This window comes from Hyla sarda, chromosome 5 (assembly GCF_029499605.1).
Source record: "Hyla sarda isolate aHylSar1 chromosome 5, aHylSar1.hap1, whole genome shotgun sequence".
NCBI classification, from domain to species: Eukaryota; Metazoa; Chordata; class Amphibia; order Anura; family Hylidae; genus Hyla; species Hyla sarda.
In genome coordinates this window covers 45,212,827-45,233,651 of record NC_079193.1, presented here as the reverse complement: position 1 = coordinate 45,233,651, position 20,825 = coordinate 45,212,827, and the positions used below count along the sequence as shown (strand labels likewise).

Here is a 20,825-nt window from a genome sequence, read left to right as displayed (position 1 = left end):
ATATGTGTGACTTTTCTGCGACTTTTGCTTTAGAGGATTTTTAGAACATGATACATTCTAGTCTATTTTAGACGGAAATATGCATTGGTGCTGAATTTATCAAAAGCGACAAGTTGCATCGGCTGAAAGTACGCCGAAATGTCAGACCATACTGGAGCAGGTATAAATACAGTCTAAACCATAGATCCCAAAGTCTGTGCACAGAATTTATCACGAGCCATGCGACTTTTGATAAATTAGTCGCACAATAGACCAGCGTAACCCTCTGTAGTTTGATCTATATTGATGCGGGAAATAGACAACTTTGATAAATATCCCCCATAATATCCAAACCAGTCTCTCCTTCTAAAACTGAGACACTCATATGTAGAAGGCCTTTTTGGGGCTCTTGCCCCACGTCAGTGTACAACAGGGTATTCTAGTGGGCTACAGAGATGCAGCTCGGGAAGGGGAGGGTTACTAACTCTTCCTTTTTGGAGGATACTCTGGTTTAGCTAGTAAAAGTTTCCTTCCTTCTGGAGGAGAGTATTTTTTTGCCCCACATTCTTGGTGGGTACCAGGGTTTCCCTGGACACCGATTTTTTCAAACCCTACAACTGCTGAATACATAAAAGTGTAGGGTTTGAAGAAATCTGTGTCCGGGCAGTAAGGCTGCAAAAGAGTGAGCAGAGCAGTGAGCAGAGCGAGACTGCACCCCCCCCCCCCCATCAACCAATCACAGTCACTCAGCACTTTCATCAGCTGTTCGGGACACAGAACGCTTCAGGACACACAATTCTTCACTACACCGGCAATAAAGCTGGTAGGGGGCAAAAATTAGCCGACCAGAATCACTACCTGACTGCTTATTTAATTGAAGGGATGTGGTGCGGGTCCGGCGGGGATACAGCAGCGGCCAGTAGCAACCATATGCCCAAAATGTAGCGTGAATGAACCCTTAGAGAGGACCGGAGAAAAATACAGGTGAAAAACTAGATGTCAGAGGTCTTCTTTAATACAAGAACTCCTAGTGTATTTGGAAAAAACTTTATTTTTGGCCAGCTGGAAGAATCTAGCTCTCCATAAAAGTATTTTCTATATTTTACGCTGCCAGATAAGAGTATACTTTATCGTAGATCCTGCTCTACCTGTAATGAAGTGAACCGAACCAGGGGGGCGGCCAAAAACAGCTGCATATTAGGTAATTGTATTGTGGTCTCTGGGCGGCTTAATATGAAGACAAACTATGCAATGTAACATGACCTGTTTGAACAAGGAGACCCGGATCACACAGTGGTGGTTGGCTGGGAAGAGGCAGCATGCTGGGAGAATTTACAATGCGCTGACTCCCATTTGAGCTTTTCCAAGGTTTTCCAGAGGTAGTTTAGCGTCCAATAAACATTGGAAGTTTCAGATTTCTCTTAAATGAAGAAAATGAATAGCAGAAAATAAACGACTAGTTCTATCCAGAATAAGAAAAAAAATAAGTTCTTCCCACGCAGGAGCCTTTAGAAAACATACGTCTTAGTTTCCATAGATATAATGGTCTAAAAACAAGACATCTGAATAATTTAAAAAAAAAAAAAAAAGGTTCGTCGTCAGGAACTTAAAGGGGTTATCCAGGAAATTTTTTTTTATATATATATCAACTGGCTCCAGAAAGTTAAACAGATTTGTAAATTACTTCTATTAAAAAATCTCAATCCTTTCAGTATTTATGAGCTGCTGAAGTTGAGTTGTCCTTTTCTGTCTAAGTGCTCTCTGATGACACCTGTCTCGGGAACTGTCCAGAGTAGAAGCAAATCCCCATAGCTAACCTTTTCTACTCTGTGCAGTTCCCGAGACAGACAGAGATGTCAGCAGAGAGCACTGTTGCCAGACAGAAAACAACAACTCAACTTCAATAGCTGATAATTATTGGAAGGATTAAGATTTTTCAATAGAATTAATGTTCATTTGTTAACCTTTCTGAAGCCAGTTGATATAAAAAAAAATACGTTTTTTTCTTGAATACCCCTTTAATATAAAAAATACATTTCTTAAAGGGGAACTCCCGTGGAAAAATAAAATGTTTTCAAATCAACTGGTGCAAGAAAGTTAAACAGATTTGTAAATTACTTCTATTAAAAATGTTAACCCTTCTACTAATCAGCTGTTATATACTACAGAGAAATTTGTGAAGTTCTTTTCTGTCGTACACCTCTGTTCATGTCAGGAACTGTCCAGAGCAGGAGAGCTTTTCTATGGGGATATGATTCTAATCTGGACAGTTCCTGACAAGGACAGAGGTGTCAGCAGAGAGCACTGCTGTCAGACAAACAAAAATTCAAAAATTTCTCTGTTTTATACAGCTGCTAATAAGTACTGGAAGGATTAAGATTTTTTAATAGAAGTAATAGACAAATCTGTTTAACTTTCAGGCACCAGTTGATTTGAAAACATTTGTTTTCTCCTTGTTTCCACCGGAGTTCCCCTTTAATATAGGCAAGTGGTCTCCAAACTGTGGACCTCCAGCTGTTGCAAAACTACAACTCCCAGCATGCCCAGCATACTGGGAGTTGTAGTTTTGCAACAGCTGGAGGTCCACAGTTTTGGAGGCCACTGATATAAGTCATCAATTTATCAACTGGGAAAAGGGTCCGACTCCACCACCAATCAGCTGATCGTAATGCTTGTGTCCAGTACATCAACTGCTCTGTCTCCAAGACTCCCTTATTCACCTCTTATTATAGTGAAGAAAAGCAGAATATGCTGCAGATAAGTAACAGACATAATCAGCTTTAAAAGGGTAATGCGGTCTTTTAAAATTGATGGCTTATCTTCTCATGTATATATATATATATATATATATATATATATATATATATATATATATATATATAATCCAAACTGGCTCCAGGAAGTTAAACAGATTTGTAAATTACTTCTATTAAAAAATCTTAATCCTTTCAGTACATATGAGCTGCTGAAGTTGAGTTGTTCTTTTCTGTCCAAGTGCTCTCTGATGACACCTGTCTCGGGAACTGTCCAGAGTACAAGCAAATCCCCATAGCAAACCTCTTCTACTCTGTGCAGTTCCCGAGACAAGCAGAGATGTCAGCAGAGAGCACTGTTGCCAGACAGAAAAGAACAACTCAACTTCAGCAGCTGATAATTATTGGTAGGGATCGACCGATATCGATTTTGTGGGCCGATACCGATAATCTGTGGAGGTTAGAGACTATAGCCGATAACTTATACCGATATTCCGGTATAAGTTATCGGCTATTTATCCCCTACCCCAAACCCCCCCCCCCGGCACTGCTGCAGATCATTGATTTAAAGCGGGTGCCGCCACCACCCGGTTCTCTCCCCCTGCCTGTCCGGGGGTCCTCCTGAGTCCTATCACTGCCACCGCGCCCGCCCCCCCCCACCGCCGCGCAGCACCCCCACCCTCATTGCCTCCCCTATCCCCGGTTTTATAATTACCTGTTCCCGGGGCCCGGGGTCCACTCTACATCTGGCTCCGGTGGTGTCCTCCTGAGCTGTCACTGTGACGTCACGTCACTCGGCAGGACGCAGCAGGAGCCAGAAGTAGCATGGACCCGGGAACAGGTAATTATAAAACCGGGGATGGGGGAGGCAATGGGGCCAGGGCAGTGCGGTGGGGGGTGCGACGCGGTGCGGTGGGGGGTGCAGCGCGGTGGGGTGGTGCGGGGGGGTCATTATTGGATTATCGGCAAGGTAATTGCCGATACCGATAACGACCAAAATTGTTAATATCGGCCGATAATATCGGCCAAACCGATAATCGGTCGATTCATAATTATTGGCAGGATTAAGATTCTTTAATTAAAGTAATTTACAAATCTATTCTGGAGCCAGTTGATATAAAAAAAATAAAGGTTTTTCCTGGAATAACCCTTGAATTAAAGGAGATATCCAGTAGCGAAAAACTTATCCCCTATCACAAGGATAGGGGCTGAGTTTCAGAACGCGGGGGGTCCGACAGCGGGGGGGTAAGACAGTACGGGGCCCCGACAGCCCGCGGGAAGGGGGTGTGTTGACCACCGCACGAAGCAGTGGCTGACACGCCCCCTCAATACAACTCTATGGCAGAGCCTGAGCGCTGCCTTCGGCAATCTCCAGCTCTGCCAGAGTTGTATTGAGGGGGCGTGTCGGCCGCCGCTTCGTGCGGAGGTCAACATGCACTATCTGGCCAGCGAGCCGGGGCCCCGTACAGGAGATCGCGGGGGGCCCCAGCGGTCAGACCCCCGCGATCTGAAACTTATCCCCTATCCTTACCATAGGGGATACGTTTTTCACCACTGAACTACCCCTTTAACACTGCAGTTCCTTGCACCACAGCTACAAAAAGTACAGCAATGACATGGAGGCTGCTATATGGCTCACATAAGCACCACAGCCTCTTCACACAGCGAAATGTTGGAGGTGCTGGGAGTCGGTTCCCCAAGGCTAGCTGTCCCCATTACGGTATAAATCATGCTGTTCACGATGCTAGGTCATCCATAAACTTAATTAGATTTAGCGAACATAGCGCTACATGCAACACAACAAGGACCTTGTTGGAACCTTTTGGTCTCCATGGTAAGTCAGCGGGGTCCACTGGGCATCAGTGATATGGCCATTGTGTTCCAACACAATTAAAGGGGTATTCCAGTGGAAATTATTATTTATTTATTTTTTTTTTTTTAATATCAGCTGGCTCCAGAAAATAAATTTGATTTGTAAATTATTCCTATAAAAAAAAACTTAATCCTTCCAGTACTTAATAGCTGCTGTATGCTCCACAGGTTAAGTTGTTCTTTTCTGTCTGACCACAGTGCTCTCTGCTGACACCTTTGACAGTGTCAGGAACTGTCCAGGGCATGAGCAAATCTCTCCAGCTCTGGACAGTTCCTGACACGGACAGAGGTGTCAGCAGAGAGCACTGTGGTTAGACAGAAAAGAGCTATACAACTTCCTGTGGAGCATACAGCAGCTGATAAATACTTGAAGGATTAATATCTTTTAATAGAACTTATTAAAAAATCTGTTTAACTTTCTGGAACCAGTTGATTTGAAAAAAATAAAAATAAATCCACCGGTGTGCCCCTTTAAGATAGATATATGGCTACCTCCATGTTGGCTCTTGCACCCCACCCACCTCTATCAGGTGTATATAAGGTGACTTGGATGTTCCAGATCCTGCAATGCCTTCTGATCTATTCACACAGAGGCACATTCATAGTGTAGGGTCCGTCCCAATGAGGTCACCTTACCGTGATGGGACGGTCCAAGCTATTTGGCCGCCAAATTGCAAGCTAAGTACCTCACTATTTCATTACTTCACAATTTTATACTTTCATTTACTGCACCATAGCTGTATAGCTTCTCATGTTGTATCTATATACTCACGTTTTATCTATATCTTTGTGCTAGCAGTGTGCTGCTGTATTCTCCTGGTGCTGTATATTTAGCCCAGCAGCCTGCACCTGTAAGCCAGGTCCATATAATAGTTTGGAATCAATAGTGCTGGCCAACTTATCATTTGTTATATATAGATCCCATTGACTAAGTCTGTTGGGGATTTGGTATTTTAAGCAAAAAGAGAAAAAAAATAAATAGGACACAAAGTATTTTTTTTCAACTCCTGTCCTTCCAAAGGACTGACCGACAGAGCTCCCTTTACCAAAACACAAAGGCAGTGTGAACGAGCCCTAAGCTGGATAAATCCATAACGAAACCCTGATCAACCACAAACATAATAGGAGCATTAAGAGCCTGGTCTTCCAATGAAATCGCAAAACAAAATGGACTCCACTTAAACTTGAAACTGGTCTAGGAAACCAAACCCACTGTGGTTTCTCCACTACAGAAAATGAAAGTGTATCACTATTCCATCACTTACTAAATAGTGGGAGTATGGCCATCGGGAAGTTGGGACCCCACAAATTGAGTTTTTAATAGTACCGTATTCCCTCAAATTACATTGACTCCAGGTTACAATATTTTCCACATACAATGTTCTTTTCTGTACCATTGTAACGTGAAACAATACTCCATGGCTGGAAGAACTGACCAATCAAAATGGGTATTTCACTGGTAAAACACCTGTATTACAGAAGTGCATGCACTGACTGGCTGTCTGGTAGCGCCTATCTACAGTACAGGTAGGTACTACACATTCTGTACTACTCTTTCCTTGTGCCAGGGTTAGCTACTCCATTTTGCATCTCCGATACACTATGTAGAGTACAGGACCCTGAAGAAGCTCCTGTACTGTGCGTAATGTAGCTGACACATCCCTTCCTATAGATATGAATGGAGAGGGTGTGGCGTGGCCTCACAGACACAGAAGCCCCCCAGACTTCCAAGTTCAGAATGTCGCAGTGCCAGATAGGAGATCGCGGAGGGTTCCAGCGGCCAGACCCCACGTGATCTGACATTTTATCCCCTATCCTTTGGATGTCTAGGGGTGGGGTAGCCCTATAGAGAAGAAATGTAATGGGAAAAAAAAAACGTATCACCTATCCACAGTATCTCCTGTACGGGCCCCGGCTCGGCTGTAATGACGTTCTGCACCCATCATGTAAGCTGGTTGTGAGAGGCAGAGACACGCGACACCTGCATTCATTTCTATGGGAGAGGCAGAGACACGCGACACCTGCATTAGAGAAGCAGAGCCGGGGCCCCTATGGGATATCGTGGATAGAGGATATGTTTTTCCACTGGATATCTGCTTTACGGGACCACTATATATCCCAGACATATGCCCTAACATTTCAAGCTATGAATACTAGATTTCTGGGATAGGATGTTGATCCGGGCATGTTGGGAGTTGTAGGTTTGCAACAGTTAAGTCTGGTTTCCACAGTAGCCCAATATGCAGCCATCTAGAGCAGTGGTCTCCAAATTGTGGCCCTCTGGCTGTTGCAAAATTACAACTCCGGGCATCATCATCATCATCACAGACGGTGATTCTTTACTGTAAGAGCAGTGAGACTATGGAACACTCAACCAAACTTTGTTGTGATTGTTTATTCACTGATCTAGTTCAAGAGGGGCCTGGATGCCATAAAAAATCTAATATTCCAAGCTATGGATACAAGATATGTGGGGGTGGGATGTTGATCCAAGGTTTATCCCCTGTACACATCCTTGCATTTTCTTTACATAAAAGTTTTATGGTGACAGCGATTGAATCATCTTTGTGGAGACCATCCCAGATTCTCACGAAGGGACCGAAGAACGAATGGCAAAAACATTGAGGATTTATATTATTTCAAGAACATATGTTCTCCATTAAAATACCATCTGACAACCTCTCGCTAAATATTAACATATGGGATTTTGCTTTACTTTGCAGTCATTCTGACCTGGCTGCATGTACTGCGGTGTATAGGAGCGCGGAGATCCCAAGATACAATAATTAAACCATTAGCTTACAGCAAGAGGGGGGGAAAACGGGTAAAATGATTTTCGACTTTCAGGTTCTTAATGGTCCCGTACGTAAAAGGCTTAGAGCCCTGAAAATAACACATGAAAGGGATCATGAATACACAAATGCGGTAAGTACCGTATTTTTCGCCATATAAGACGCACTTTTTCTTGGGGGGGGGAAAGTTGGTGCGTCTTATACGGCAAATACACATTAAAACCTGTCCTATCGCGGCGGTCCCTGCGGCCATCAACGGCCGGGACCCGCGGCTAATACAGGATATCACCGATCGCGGTGATGCCCTGTATTAACCCTTCAGATGCGGCGATCAAAGCTGACCGCCGCGTGTGAAGCGAAAGTGACACTAACCCAGCTGCTCAGTCGGGCTGTTCGGGACCACCGCGGTGAAATCGCGGCGTCCCGAACAGCTTACAGGACACCGGGAGGGACCTTGCCTGCCTCCTCGGTGTCTGCTCCTTGCCGGGATCCCCTGCATGGCCGGCGCTCTCCTTCGTCTTCATCACGTCGTCGCGCACGCCATCTCCTCATCCAATAGGAGCGGCATGCGTAGCGGCATGATGGCGGCGACGGAGAGCAAGGATACCGGGCAGCAGAGACATTCCGGAGCGACGGGGACACCCGGGGACGCGGCGACAGTGATGGAGGGCGACATCCAGGGCAGCGGTGACTGGTCCGGAGCGGCCGGGAGACACGTGAGTATTACCTCCTATACCAGTGGTCTTCAACCTGCGGACCTCCAGATGTTGCAAAACTACAACTCCCGGCATGCCCGGACAGCCAACGGCTGTCCGGGCATGCTGGGAGTTGTAGTTTTGCAACATCTGGAGGTCTGCAGGTTGAAGGTTCAGAATCTTTTTTTTCTAGATTTTCATCCTTTGAAAAATTGGGTGCGTCTTATATGCCGGAGCGTCTTATACGGCAAAAAATACGGTAATTTGTTCATGTATATTCCATTGATGGACATATAGGTTTGGGGGGGATTTGGGTATATATGTATCCTATTAAATGGCTTCAATACACAGCTGTGAAATAACCCTCATCTTCCCCGACCTCTAGCAGTCTGATCTGGATTAAGAATATCCACACACAAGGGTTCTAATGCCTGGAGATAAGTTCTGTATAAACACAGCGCTCTGATGTCATCACTTTAGTGTTTATTAGGAAAGGTTTGCGGATTACGGAGCATAACCTTTCCCCCCTTTTCCAGCTCTAAATTATGGATATTACACATTTTAAAGAGCTGTAGGCGAAAAACAATGTTACGGGATCCGCTACAACGGGGCATTATTCGATGGCTTCGTGTCTCAAGGAAGTGTTTTCCCAGTGTGTCTCCAGCTGTTGCAAAACTACACCTCCCAGCATGCCCAGACAGCATTCGGCAGAGGAGATATATCAAAACCTGTCCAGAGGAAAAGTTGCTGAGTTGCCCATAGCAACCAATCAGATGGCTACTTTCATTTTGCAGAGGCCTTTTCAAAAATGAAAGAAGCGATCTGATTGGTTGCTATGGGCAACTCAGCAACTTTTCCTCTGGACAGGTTTTGATAAATCTCCCCCAGTTGTATTTCCAGCTGTGCAGCGGATTTTGCGCAAAATGAAATACGCTGCATATATGCAATGTGTGACCTTAACCCCTTTCCCAGCTGTAAATTATGGATATTACACATTTTTAAGAGCTGTAGGCGTCAAACAATGTTACGGGATCCGCTACAACGGTGCAAGTTTTGATAAATCTCCCCCAGTGGTATTTCCAGCTGCGCAGCGGATTTGGAGCAAAATGAAATATGCAATGTGTGACCCTACCCTTTAGGGGTATCCCCATTAAAGAAGGTGATGGCATATGGCCAGGATACAGATTGGTGAGGGTGTGACTGCCAGAATAAGGAATGAAGGAAATGCGTCCTACCACCGCTCTATCTGTACGGACGCTCCCTGCTGCCCACTCTTTAGGGAAATACAACAAAAGCTCCTTTTATTACACTGAGGCTGTGTTAAAAACATAGAATGGGAAATTCTGCTGTGTGAACATGGCCTAAAGAAATTAAGAAAAGCTTTAAGGGGTATTCCAGGAAAAAAAAAAATTTTTATATCAACTGGCTCCAGAAAGTTAAACAGATTTGTAAATTACTTCTATTATAAATCCTGCCAAAAATTGGACGCTGTGAGTCGGCCTAATACTTCCGTAATTGCCCACTGGCCCCTGTTTTGCTTATCACGCACAGGTAGGTTAGCGTTAGGTCCCGCGCCATTTGAGAAACCTTGGCGTTGGTGTGCGGGCTCTGGTGTGTCCTTCATATAAGGATACACTGGCGAATGTCTCAATTTTAACATCAGTGTTGAGGGATTAGCCAATGCCATTGTATACATCTACCACAGTAGTGCACCTATATTCCTGTATTGTTCTAATTGTTACATCCACACCGTCTATCTGGTGTAGGATTCTATTGTGGCACTTGTAGTCCGCTGCAGGCATCCTCCATTGTATGCATTTTTATGCTGTGGATCGCCCTTAGCAACGGACCACAAGGGTAGGATCTGCTCCCCCAGTATAAATGCACAACCGAATTTGGGGTTGAGCACCTCCAGCCATTTGAGATCACGTTTTTTTGTTGTTGTTCCTGCCAATAATTATCAGCTGCTGAAGTTGAGTTATTCTTTTCTGTCTGGCAACAGTGCTCTCTGCTGACATCTCTGCTTGTCTCGGGAACTGCACAGAGTAGAAGAGGTTTGCTATGGGGATTTGCTTCTACTCTGGACAGTTCCCGAGACAAGTATCATCAGAGAGCACTTAGACAGAAAAGAACAACTCAACTTCAGCAGCTCATAAGTACTGAAAGGATTAAGATTTTTTCATAGAAGTAATTTACAAATCAGTCAGAGGCTATATGCCCAACAGAGGTGAGTGGTTATGAGTGTTAGGCTCAGAATTTGTGTTAGGGTCCCATCCAAAATGAGGCCACCTCCGCGTGGTGGATGGGGGGGGGGGGGGGGGGGGGACGACGACACACGTTTTGATCAAAAAGTGCGCTAAGAGCCTCTATTTTTTTACCAAGTGTGCTGCTGCAATCTTCTTTTTTCTGTATACTCTGTATTTGCCACGGCAGCATGCACCTGTGTATTAGGTAGTTGTGCTGGCTATTTTTCCTTTTCCTTTTGCCAATTTACAAATCTGTTTATCTTTCTGGAGCCAGTATATATATAATATTTTTTTTCCTGGATAACCCCTTTAATTTAGGACCCCCAATGCCTGTATCACATAGTCTCCGTTTACTACAAGAGGGCAGTAACAGTCTGCTGATCAATGTCCCTACGCCAAGGGCAGTCTCCGCTATTAATACGTTCATTTACATGCACAGCGAGTGTTGTCTGAGATCAGGACGGCTTTCCTGGAAATGACCATGCATAGCGTTCGATCACTGCTAGAACATCAAGAGAGAAAAAGCATTCGATAGATCATCCTTGAACCGCAGGAAGTAAAAAGGAAAATGCTCTGAAACTTAAAGGGGTTCTCCCTTGTTTATACAGTTTTTTGTTATTATGTTTGTGTGTTATGTGTGTATAAGTATGTGTGTTTTTTATGTGTGTTGTGATTATGTATATATGTATTTTCTTACCTTTTGTGAAGATCCGGAAGCTGGCCCCTTTTTCTTCCAGTGGCTTGCTGTGCACCTCGGCCTCCGCCATGTTGTGTTGGGTAAGTGGGATGTCGGGGGGTGTGTTCTTGCTTCTGTCCTTCCTATCTTCTGACGTCCGAGGCAAATCTTTTCTTCCTGTTTCTTCCGTGGCTCAGCGACGAATCTGCGGCCTCTTCCGGCGCATGCGCATTTTTTTTTTTTTACCAATAGTTTTTTTTGTCTAATTGACAAACTGTCTGCGCTTGCGCGAAGCTACGCTATTAGCGTAGACCTAACGTACGCTACGCTGTTAGCATAGCACTTGCGTACTCGCGCATGCGCAGACAGTTTGTCAATTAGACCAAAAAAACTTTATTGGTGAAAAAAACAAACTACCTGCGCATGCGCCGCAGATTCGTCGCTGAGCCACGGAAGAAATCGGAAGAAAAGATTCGCAGATCCCACTTACCGAACACAACATGGCGGAGGCCGAGGTGCACAGCAAGCCACTGGAAGAAAAAGGGGCCAGCTTCCGGATCTTCACAAAAGGTAAGAAAATACATATATACATAATCACAACACACATAAAAAAACACATACTTATACACACATAACACACAAACATAATAACAAAAAACAGTATAAACAAGGGAGAACCCCTTTAAGGTTGAATTTGTTTCTGATATTTTCCTTTGGATGTAGAGAGTTTTACAGTCCAGTGTTTCCAACCAGGGGGCCTCCAGCTGTTGCAAAACTACAACTCTCAGTATGCCCGGACAGCCGAAGGCTGTCCGGGCATACTGAGAGTTGTAGTTTTGCAACAGCTGGAGGCCCCCTGGTTGGAAACACTAGCCCAGTCAAAGTCTGGATTGGTCTGGGTTTTCAGCCTATGCTGTGGTAATGTAATCCATTATCTGTGTTTTTACATAGGGCTGCAAGAAAATGAATGGCTTGTTATCCCATCGCAGATGCAATTGGAATTTCTGGCTACATTTGTATGTATAGAATATATATGTATATTTGTATGAATAGAAACTATTATAGATATATATAAGCAGTACTAGTCAGTAATTTAGGGAAACTGATCAATAACCCATTGACATAAACACTATGTACAGTCCATAGCGGCTGCACCATACATGCGCCAACCAAGAAGGAGGAAAATCCTCTATGGCCCAATTTAAAAATGTTTCTTTACGTGACCACTCCTAAAAGGCACTAAGACGCTTATCTGGCGCTTTGTAAAGTCAACACTTACCACCCCGTCCCCTTAAAACTGCTTAAGAGAGGTCGCTGACACACAGGATAAAGGGATTCTTTACCCAGACCTTTAAAGCCTCCAAGCAATGCATTAATAGAAGCCACCCTATTATGGAGGGGTATGTGGAAGACTACAAAAAGAAGGACCAGGGGCTCCGTGTGTTAAAGGAGATCTGCAGCAGTATATAAAACATATATTTGCATGATAGGGGATAAGTGTTTGATCGTGGGGGGGTAGGGGGGTCAGAGCGCTGGGACACCCGTGATCTTCCATACGGGGACCCGGCACGGACACAGCTCTGCGCGGCTAGCGCTTGTGTCGTCAATTTCACTAAGCGGTCGACAGACATGCACGCTGCCTCTCCCATAGAGATACATGGAGGGAGCGTGTCGGCATTCTGAGGTCGACACATCTCCTGCACAGGGAGAGCCCCGGTGGGGCCCCTGTAAAGGAGATTGTGTGGGTCCCAGAGGTCGGTGCCCCCGCGATCAAAAACTATCCTGCGGATAGGGGATAAGTTATATACCTCTACAGATCTTTAACTTCTGACCACAAGCCGGTCCTGCTCTCTCCAGCTGCTTCTTCTTTCTTTTTCCACCCACCAACTTGCTTCCTACCTAAGGCCATGTTCACATGATGACATTTCCAAGAAGATTCCTGCAGAAAAACTCCACTCAACTCTATTACAGCATTGTTTTCAATGGGCTTCTGCTGCACCACGCACATGGTGGAACTTATGCTGCAAAAATTCTGATTCTGGTGTCCGCCGAAAGAATTAACATGTTCATTCTTTTGGCGGAATCTGCTTGGAAGTGCACTGCAGTCTATGGAGACGGCACGTTTCTGAGTGGTCCTAGGAATCTTCTCCCCTCCCCCCCCCCCCCCCCATCCTAGCCCCGCCCCCAGCTGCCGGTCGAGAATGGCCCTCAAGGTTTGTGGAAATTGGCCTCTCACATCACATCACTTTCGCCTCTTGCGAATGCAAACATGACTAGAGTAGGAACAGGTCATGACTGTACCTACAGAGAAGAACACATTGAGTACTGCTATTGCACAACAGGAAAACAGTAAGTTGGATGGGTCTTCCACACTTAATTTCATGATATTTTATGTCAAATTAAAGTATATACCCTTGCAGAAGGTGATACTACTGAGAGTGTCCACAACAGCGACTAAGTACTACAGCATGTATATATATCTTGTGAAAGTAAGATTCTTAAACAATTATCTGTATTTTAGAGACAGTCTCTGAAGAAACACAATAATGTAGATTGCTAACAAGTAATAGCTTTGGCTTGGTCCCTAAAATAAGGACTGTAACAACTTAGAGGCAACCTTCCCCAAACTATAGAGTCTTTGGTAAAGGGTCTTCACATGGTCAGAGATTTGTATTTGAGGATAACTTCTTGTTCTCTAAACAAGGCACAAAACCAGCAAAGTTATGTAAGACACCAATATTCTGCTATTTGAACACAACAGTCTAGTGTGAGGCCAGATCCTGATAACAAATCTTGATGGAACACCCTTTATAAAAGGGACCATTGATTTCATTGCTAGGTTGGGGTCAGATATGGAGTTTTTAAAATCTCCAACATACATCAGTACTATACAGTCTTCCAAAAACCCTATTTTGGAAGACCAATAAACATTAGATTCTTGCTTACCCTTGCCTGCTATCGGTCTGCTGCTGCTGATCCACAGAAATTGGAGACGAGAAGGAAACCGGAGATGAGGAACGCTTTGGAGAGGTCTGGGATGCCCGACGAGGGAACTTAGGCGACAGTGATGCTTCTCCTAAAATGTTTCCCAGTGTATATGAAGAAACAGGGGTTGGACCATCTACCTGCGAGAGTCCATGAAACTGGTTATTGTTTTCCAGGTTCTGCAGAGCATCGCGGGTAGAGACATTTTCGTTCACGTCGTGATGCTTCACCACGTCATGGAGACGAGCCTTCCTGGTCTCCGGCCGATACAAGTAATCAGAAACATTGTCCTTGGCATCATCCTCCTCAAAAATTCCAGACCTCTTCTCAGAGGTGTCGCTGTCTCTCCTCGGTCTCATATACCTGGACTGGTATTCCGAATCTCCTTCAGAGTCCAAAGGAAGGCCGTATTTTTCGGCCAATTGTCGCCTTCGTTCTGCTTTGTATCGGGCTATCCTTTCCGCCTTAGATTCCGGTTCGGATACATCCACATTTCCTGGGACGTTAGTAGTTGTGGGCTGAATATCTGCTGGTTTCGGATGGTACCTTAACTTTGAATGCGTTTCTACTGAAGACTCTGAAGTTGCGTCATCATTTGTGTGTCCTGGGTGAGGGGAAAAAAAGAAAAAAAAGAGTAATTTAGCAAAAAAGGAGAATAAAAAAGTTCAAACCTGTGCAGAGGGATCAGTAAACCACCATATGTTTAAGCCACCATATGTTGAATGTAAGCAAATGTCAACTCCTATATCAAATATTAACTGCTTACATAATAAACTCATCGGATAACCAATGGTAGGATGACTATTGTGCACATGTTAATATCAATTATTCATCCAAGTCCATGACACGCCAGTTAAATACATTATCTTCAAGCCTTCCTGGAGATGACTTAAGAGCCATGGTAACATGAAAAGAATGGTAATGACTTCAGTCCGATTCATTTAATCAGCCACCAATTGTGCAAGTTCTCCCACTTAACCCCTTAGGCCCTATTTTCACCTTACGAACTCAGCAAATTTTCGTTTTTTCCTCCTTCCCTTCTTAAAATCATAACGCTTTCAATTTTGCACCTAGAGACCGATATAAGGTCTTGTTTTTTGCATTACCAATTGTACTTTGTAATGACATCCCTTATTTTATAATATAACCTGCGGCGAAACAAAAAAAAAATATTTGTGAGGTGAAATAAAAAAAGAAACACAATTTGTAACTGTTTCTACGCAGTGCACTTTTCGGTAAAAATGACACCATATCTTTATTCTGTAGGTCCATAAGGTTACAAGGATACCCAATTTATATAGGTTTTATTTTATTTTAATACTTAAATGATAAACTACATGCATCAAAATTAATATGTTTAAAATTGGCATCTTCTGACCCCTATAACTGTTTTACAGGCCTCTCTTATTTTAAGTGGGAGAACTTGCACAATTGGTAGCTGACTAAATACCCTCTTTTTTGCCCCACTGTAGTTACATACATACACATATATATTTTTAATTAATAATATATTAATAATACAAATATTTTTTATATATATCACACACACATACACATGTCCCAAAAAGGACAAATAATAAATAATATACTAATTATATATATATATATATATATATATATATATATAATGTTATTATTATTGATAATAATAGTAATAATAATAATATTAGCAACAGTTTACAAGTGCAGGACCTCCGCCCCAGCAAAGATGCACAACTGCACGTGGGGTTGAGTTTTCCCGCTATAACCATGTTCATGCAATTATAAGCCGTTACGTCTTTGCTTAAGGCTTATACTTATGAACTCTTTTATCTTGCTGGGTAACATTAGGGTTTCACCTGTGAGGCCGGCTATAAATGAACCAACAGGGTGGGGCTTGTAGCTTGTCTACTCCCTCCCACTATATGTGTGTTTAGATTCACACTGGAGGTAACTGGGGAGCAATCTGCAAGTCGGGCCTATGGCTGCCGTAATTTGGTTCCTGGCTTTATTTATCTGGCCAGGTAGGTTAGTTGATAGGACCCGCACCATTTGAGAAACCTTGGCGTGGTGTGCGGGCTGAGGTGTGTCCTTCATATAAGGATATACTGGCTAATGTCTCAATTTTACATCAGTTTTGAGGGTTAGCTAATGTCATTGTTTACATTAACCACAGTTATGAAACCACATTGTGATCCACAGGTGCAGGTCCTCCACTCCAACGTAGGTGCACAACTGCACTTGGAGTTGAACACCTATCACATCAATGTAAGTGTTTTATTATTAGTAGTAGTAATAATATATTATATATTACACACATACACATCCCCAAAAGGACAAACCAAACTATGTTGTTCCTGTAAAGCAGTGCCCCCAACCAGTGGCTCTCCAGCAGTTGCAAGACTACAACTCCCAGCATACCCAAACAGCCTTTGGCTGTTCGGGCATGCTAGGAGTTGTAGTTTTTCAACAATTGTAGAGCCGCAGGTTGGGAATTACAGCTGTAAAGAATATTCACACTCAAGTAGGTGTGCATTCCTTTCCATCTATTTTGCATAATGAGATAAGGAATTATTCAGAGTTTATGGATGGCCAGAGGATGACGCCATTTCTCCGAACTCCAGGAAGTTCAGTGCATCAGGCCAAAATCACACATGACCGAGACGCTGAGGAATTTACCTGGGGATTACATTGTCACGTGAGTAGATTTTGCAGATCTCATCCACATGCTGCGGGCATTATTTGCATAGAAATCTGAGCATGCTGTGGATGTTCAGATGAGCAACGTGCTTGTTCTAATGGGGATTTACACACAATTTCAATGTGGTGGGGGTGAAAATTGTAACAGATTTTCAGCTACATCCAGCCATAATAGTGTCCCCAAACCTCAGAAAAACATAACGGCATGCCAGAGGGTCTGCGTAGTGGGGGGTCTGGTCGCTGAGAAGGGATGTAGGAGCCTTCCTGGGAGAGGCTTTCTACTAGCCTGTATACTGCACTACCGGGAAAGCCAACTGAAACCATTCCAAAGATCAATAAGCGTCTTGGCAACTGGATAACCGCACAGGCAAACATTCTGATGTTAAACTTTTTTTCCTTTTTCTAAATTAGAAATGACTGGTAGTCTTTAAGCAATGCCATATGCAAAATCACAATTAGGTCCTACTTAACCCTTAGGATATCTGCACACTACGGAATCTCTGCTCGTGTTTATATTCTGTAATGTGAATATACCCTTATAGTAAAACCATGAAGAATGCCTCTCTCATGCAAAATTGTAATAATTCCCTCCAATCCATCCTTAACTCTACTGCCTGTCTAATCCCCCTCTTCCCTCGCTTCTCTGTCTCTCTCCTGTGCCAATACCTTCATTGGCTACTCATTGCCCAACAAATTGAGGTTAAACTGTTCACCATGGCATACAAGGCATCCAAAACCTGTCCCCTTCATACATCTCTGATCTGAAACAGCTACTCGCCTAAATTCTCATAGACGACCAGTCTCCCTTACCTACCGTTTCCCTCCCCTCTCTTGTAGATTGTACGCCCTTGCAGACAGAGCCCTCTCTCCCTCTATATCAGTCTTCAATTTACTCTGTAACCCTTATATGTACAGCGCCTTGAAATCAAGGGGGCTACAAAAACAAATAATTTAATATGACAAGGGCTGTTTTATAGGGAGGGCATATAGGACTACTGAACTGCGGCATCCATCACCTAGGAGCTAAGAAGTTTGTTTTGTTGGTTGAATAATTATATCGCTATATAAATTTTTACTATATTAATCTTATACATTTATTAATTTTCTATATTAATATAATATTTCCTACATAATATGCATTATTTTTTCCAAATTGGTAGCCAAGGCAAGTGGGTAGAACCAGAAATATGCCCTCCAAACAGTCAGGTTAAAAATAGAGTGCAACAATTTTTAGGACCAGCTTGGCTCACAGTAGTTTTCTTTTCTGCTGAGAATCAGTGACAACCATGTCCTCATTTAGGCATAAGATGGAGGAGAGGCCTATACAAATGTTGAACTGGCCTTAAAGATAATGAAATACTGTAAAAGGAAAATCTACAATCTGCCATCTGACGATGGAGGATAACTGTGTAGATGTCTCCTACCTACGAGAGGGCTATATGCATCAGTAGCTCGCATGTATCTTGGGGTGTCTTCTTCTAGTAGTCTGTTCTGTAACATAATTGGCGGGGCTTCATTTTCAATGCCTTCCAAGCGTCTGGCGATTCTTTCCTTTCTAAAAAAAAAAAAAAAAAAAAAAAAAAAAAAAAAAAATAATAAATTTAAGAATGCACATTCACGAAACATGGTAACCCCACCCACCCCTTATACATTTTTATTTGGCATACTGGAAAGCCTTGGTGGGCACACGGCTCTTACCTCTTCATCTCTGTGATAACCCTCCGGTTGGGCTCAAATAGTTTTCTTAACTCTGAAACTAAAGACAAGAAATAAATTATTTGAAAGTTGAATTGGACTTGAATAGTAACATTTGGTGGCTAAATCAAGGGACTCTAGGGCGGAAATTTTTATAAGTCCTGACTACATTTAGCAATAAAACTGAAGATCTGAAGTACTGTATTTGACCACTGCCGTCAAAAAGTACATACTTTTTCTTCCTAGCCTTTTTTTTTTTCTTGGCCTTCAATGCTAATATCCACTGCAGCCACAACACCCAGTATGCTGGGACAAAAATACTTTATTACAAAGTTCTTAGAAAACTTGGTGCAAGGATGCACTGGGACACATCACGCTCCCCCTCTGAAAGCATGGTGGCTGCAGCAATGGGGTCCTGAGCCTGAATATGACCAAGGATAACATTTTCATTGTGTTTGTATGTTCTCTTTAAACGAGTTGCATTTCCTCTGGGTCCTACTAGGTTGAAAGGCTTCCTATTGTCGCTAGTTTGGAGGAAGGGGCTCATGAGAACAGTGAAAGTCTGTAGAGTGTTGCACAATCTCTTAGCACTATATAAACCATAGCAAATAATCTTTAGCCGACAGCTCGTTCCAAAACAAACCTTGTTGATTCGGTAACAAAGCAAACAGCCTGACAGATACAGCTAACCTTGTGCTCCACAGTCCTAGATCCTAAGGGCCAATGCAAATGGCTTGAAATTTCCATACGAAAAATTTAGCATGAAAAATCTTTGATAAAATCACAGTGTCCGTCATGTGGAGGAATCTGAGCAAATGTTATACACAGTCTGCAAAGGTTTTTTGCAAAATATCTGTGTTGTGGGGTTTTTAACACAGCAGCATGTCAATTTCTGTTGCAGATTGCTTGTGGATTTATTGCAGATTTTCTCTATGGACTTCATTAAAATATTCATGCAAGCTGCAGATTTTTCTAGGAATTACATACAAATCTGCTGTTGATTTAAACCCCTTAAAGCCTCATGACGTATATATGGGGCAGTTAAGGATAAATGGTCATATGGAGATCCACAGGCTCTATCAATAGAGTGCAAATTTCATAGATCAAAGAAGTACAGATTTACTGCATTGAACTGTAGGAGCAATCTAATGATTGCTCATACAAGTCATCGGGGGGGGGGGATAATTAAGTGTAAATAATATTAACCCCCCTCTATACTAAAAGTTTAAAATCACCACCTTTGTTCTATCTAAAAAAAAAAAAATGTAAACAAAATAAAAAGTACAAATATTTTAAATAACCATGTGCAGAATTATCAGAACTATTTTAATATAACATTGAGGGTGGGGGGGCATGGCTAGCTATGTGAGGAGAAGGTCGCAGGCTTACAGCCTGCGTCTACAGGGCCGTTTACAAGGGTTCCGCCGCTCAGATGGGAGCCAGAAGGTCGGGGAGGAGCCGACGATCTCAGGGGATGCCCCAGTCTGCAGTGATCCCCATATCAAACTTCTTCAGCCCGCTGCAGGAGCTCCCTGAGGCTCCGGGCCCGATGCTGAGTCAATCCAAGATGGCGCGGGAGCTACCGGCCGGCTTAGCTCCCACCCCTTCCCTGCCAGTCACAAAAGGAGGAGCGCGGCCAGCGCTTGCGTTGCACCGAAGGGGGGACGCATTGCAGCTGTGCCGAGCACCACCTGCGCGAGTGACCTCTCAGCCAGCCCGCATAGAAGAGGGAGCTACCGGACCCACTCCGCTCCCATTGCGCTCCCCGCTTTTACCTGTGCCTGTTGCCGAGGAGCTGGGTGGTGCAGAGGTGTCTGAACATCCTGCAGGAGGAGTGCAGCCTGCGCTCTCCTCCTCAGCTACCCCAGAGGGAGAGCTGGATCCATCCACACTGCATCCAGGAGGATGGTAGGGATGTGACATGGGGGACATTGAACTGCTGCAGCCCCAGACCCAGGAAATGCCCCCCTCTCCAGCTGATCTCCCAGATGGGGCCCACTCCCCCTCCCAAAGTATTTCCTCCATCTTCAGGAGTCCAATGGGCTACCCCTCCCCAGCTTACACCTATACTCCTGAGGGAGAACATGCACCGGGGGATTTGGAAGAGGGCATGGATTGCCCACAGCAGGGGGGAAGGCCACCAAGACACCACAGGGGTTAAAAGACTGCCTTCCTCGCCCTTGCACCTGGTTCCTAGTAAACTACCTAGCCCCAGTGGCTAGACCCTGCAGTTCTGCACCATTGTGGCAGCGACCTACGCTTTCTCAGTCACCTTCCTGCCAAGGGGGCCCATCTGACCGAGAGGGTGATATGCTATCTTCCTCATTTCCGCCACCTGCCCAGGCTGTTGCTCTACTGAAAGGTCACCCTGAATTGCAAGTGCTCTTGGCCCTCCTACGGACAAAGTCTAATATGTCCGCTCTGGCCTCCGATTTGAAATACGCCTGGTGCCA

The 20,825-nt window shown here is 43.9% G+C and overlaps 1 protein-coding gene across 5 annotated transcripts in view; it reads right to left on the bottom strand.

Annotated features, from left to right (window-relative positions):
- Positions 1-20,825, bottom strand: part of SVIL (supervillin) — a 316,448-nt gene that overhangs the window by 110,590 nt on the left and 185,033 nt on the right. For all 5 annotated transcript variants that reach the window (XM_056519430.1, XM_056519428.1, XM_056519431.1 and 2 more), the window contains exons 4-6: positions 18,376-18,433; positions 18,102-18,232; positions 13,960-14,602 (exon numbers count right to left, since the gene is read on the bottom strand). In XM_056519430.1, coding sequence (XP_056375405.1) covers positions 13,960-14,602; positions 18,102-18,232; positions 18,376-18,383 — 782 coding nt within the window. In that variant the 5' untranslated portion in view covers positions 18,384-18,433. The remainder of the gene's footprint in view (positions 1-13,959; positions 14,603-18,101; positions 18,233-18,375; positions 18,434-20,825) is intronic.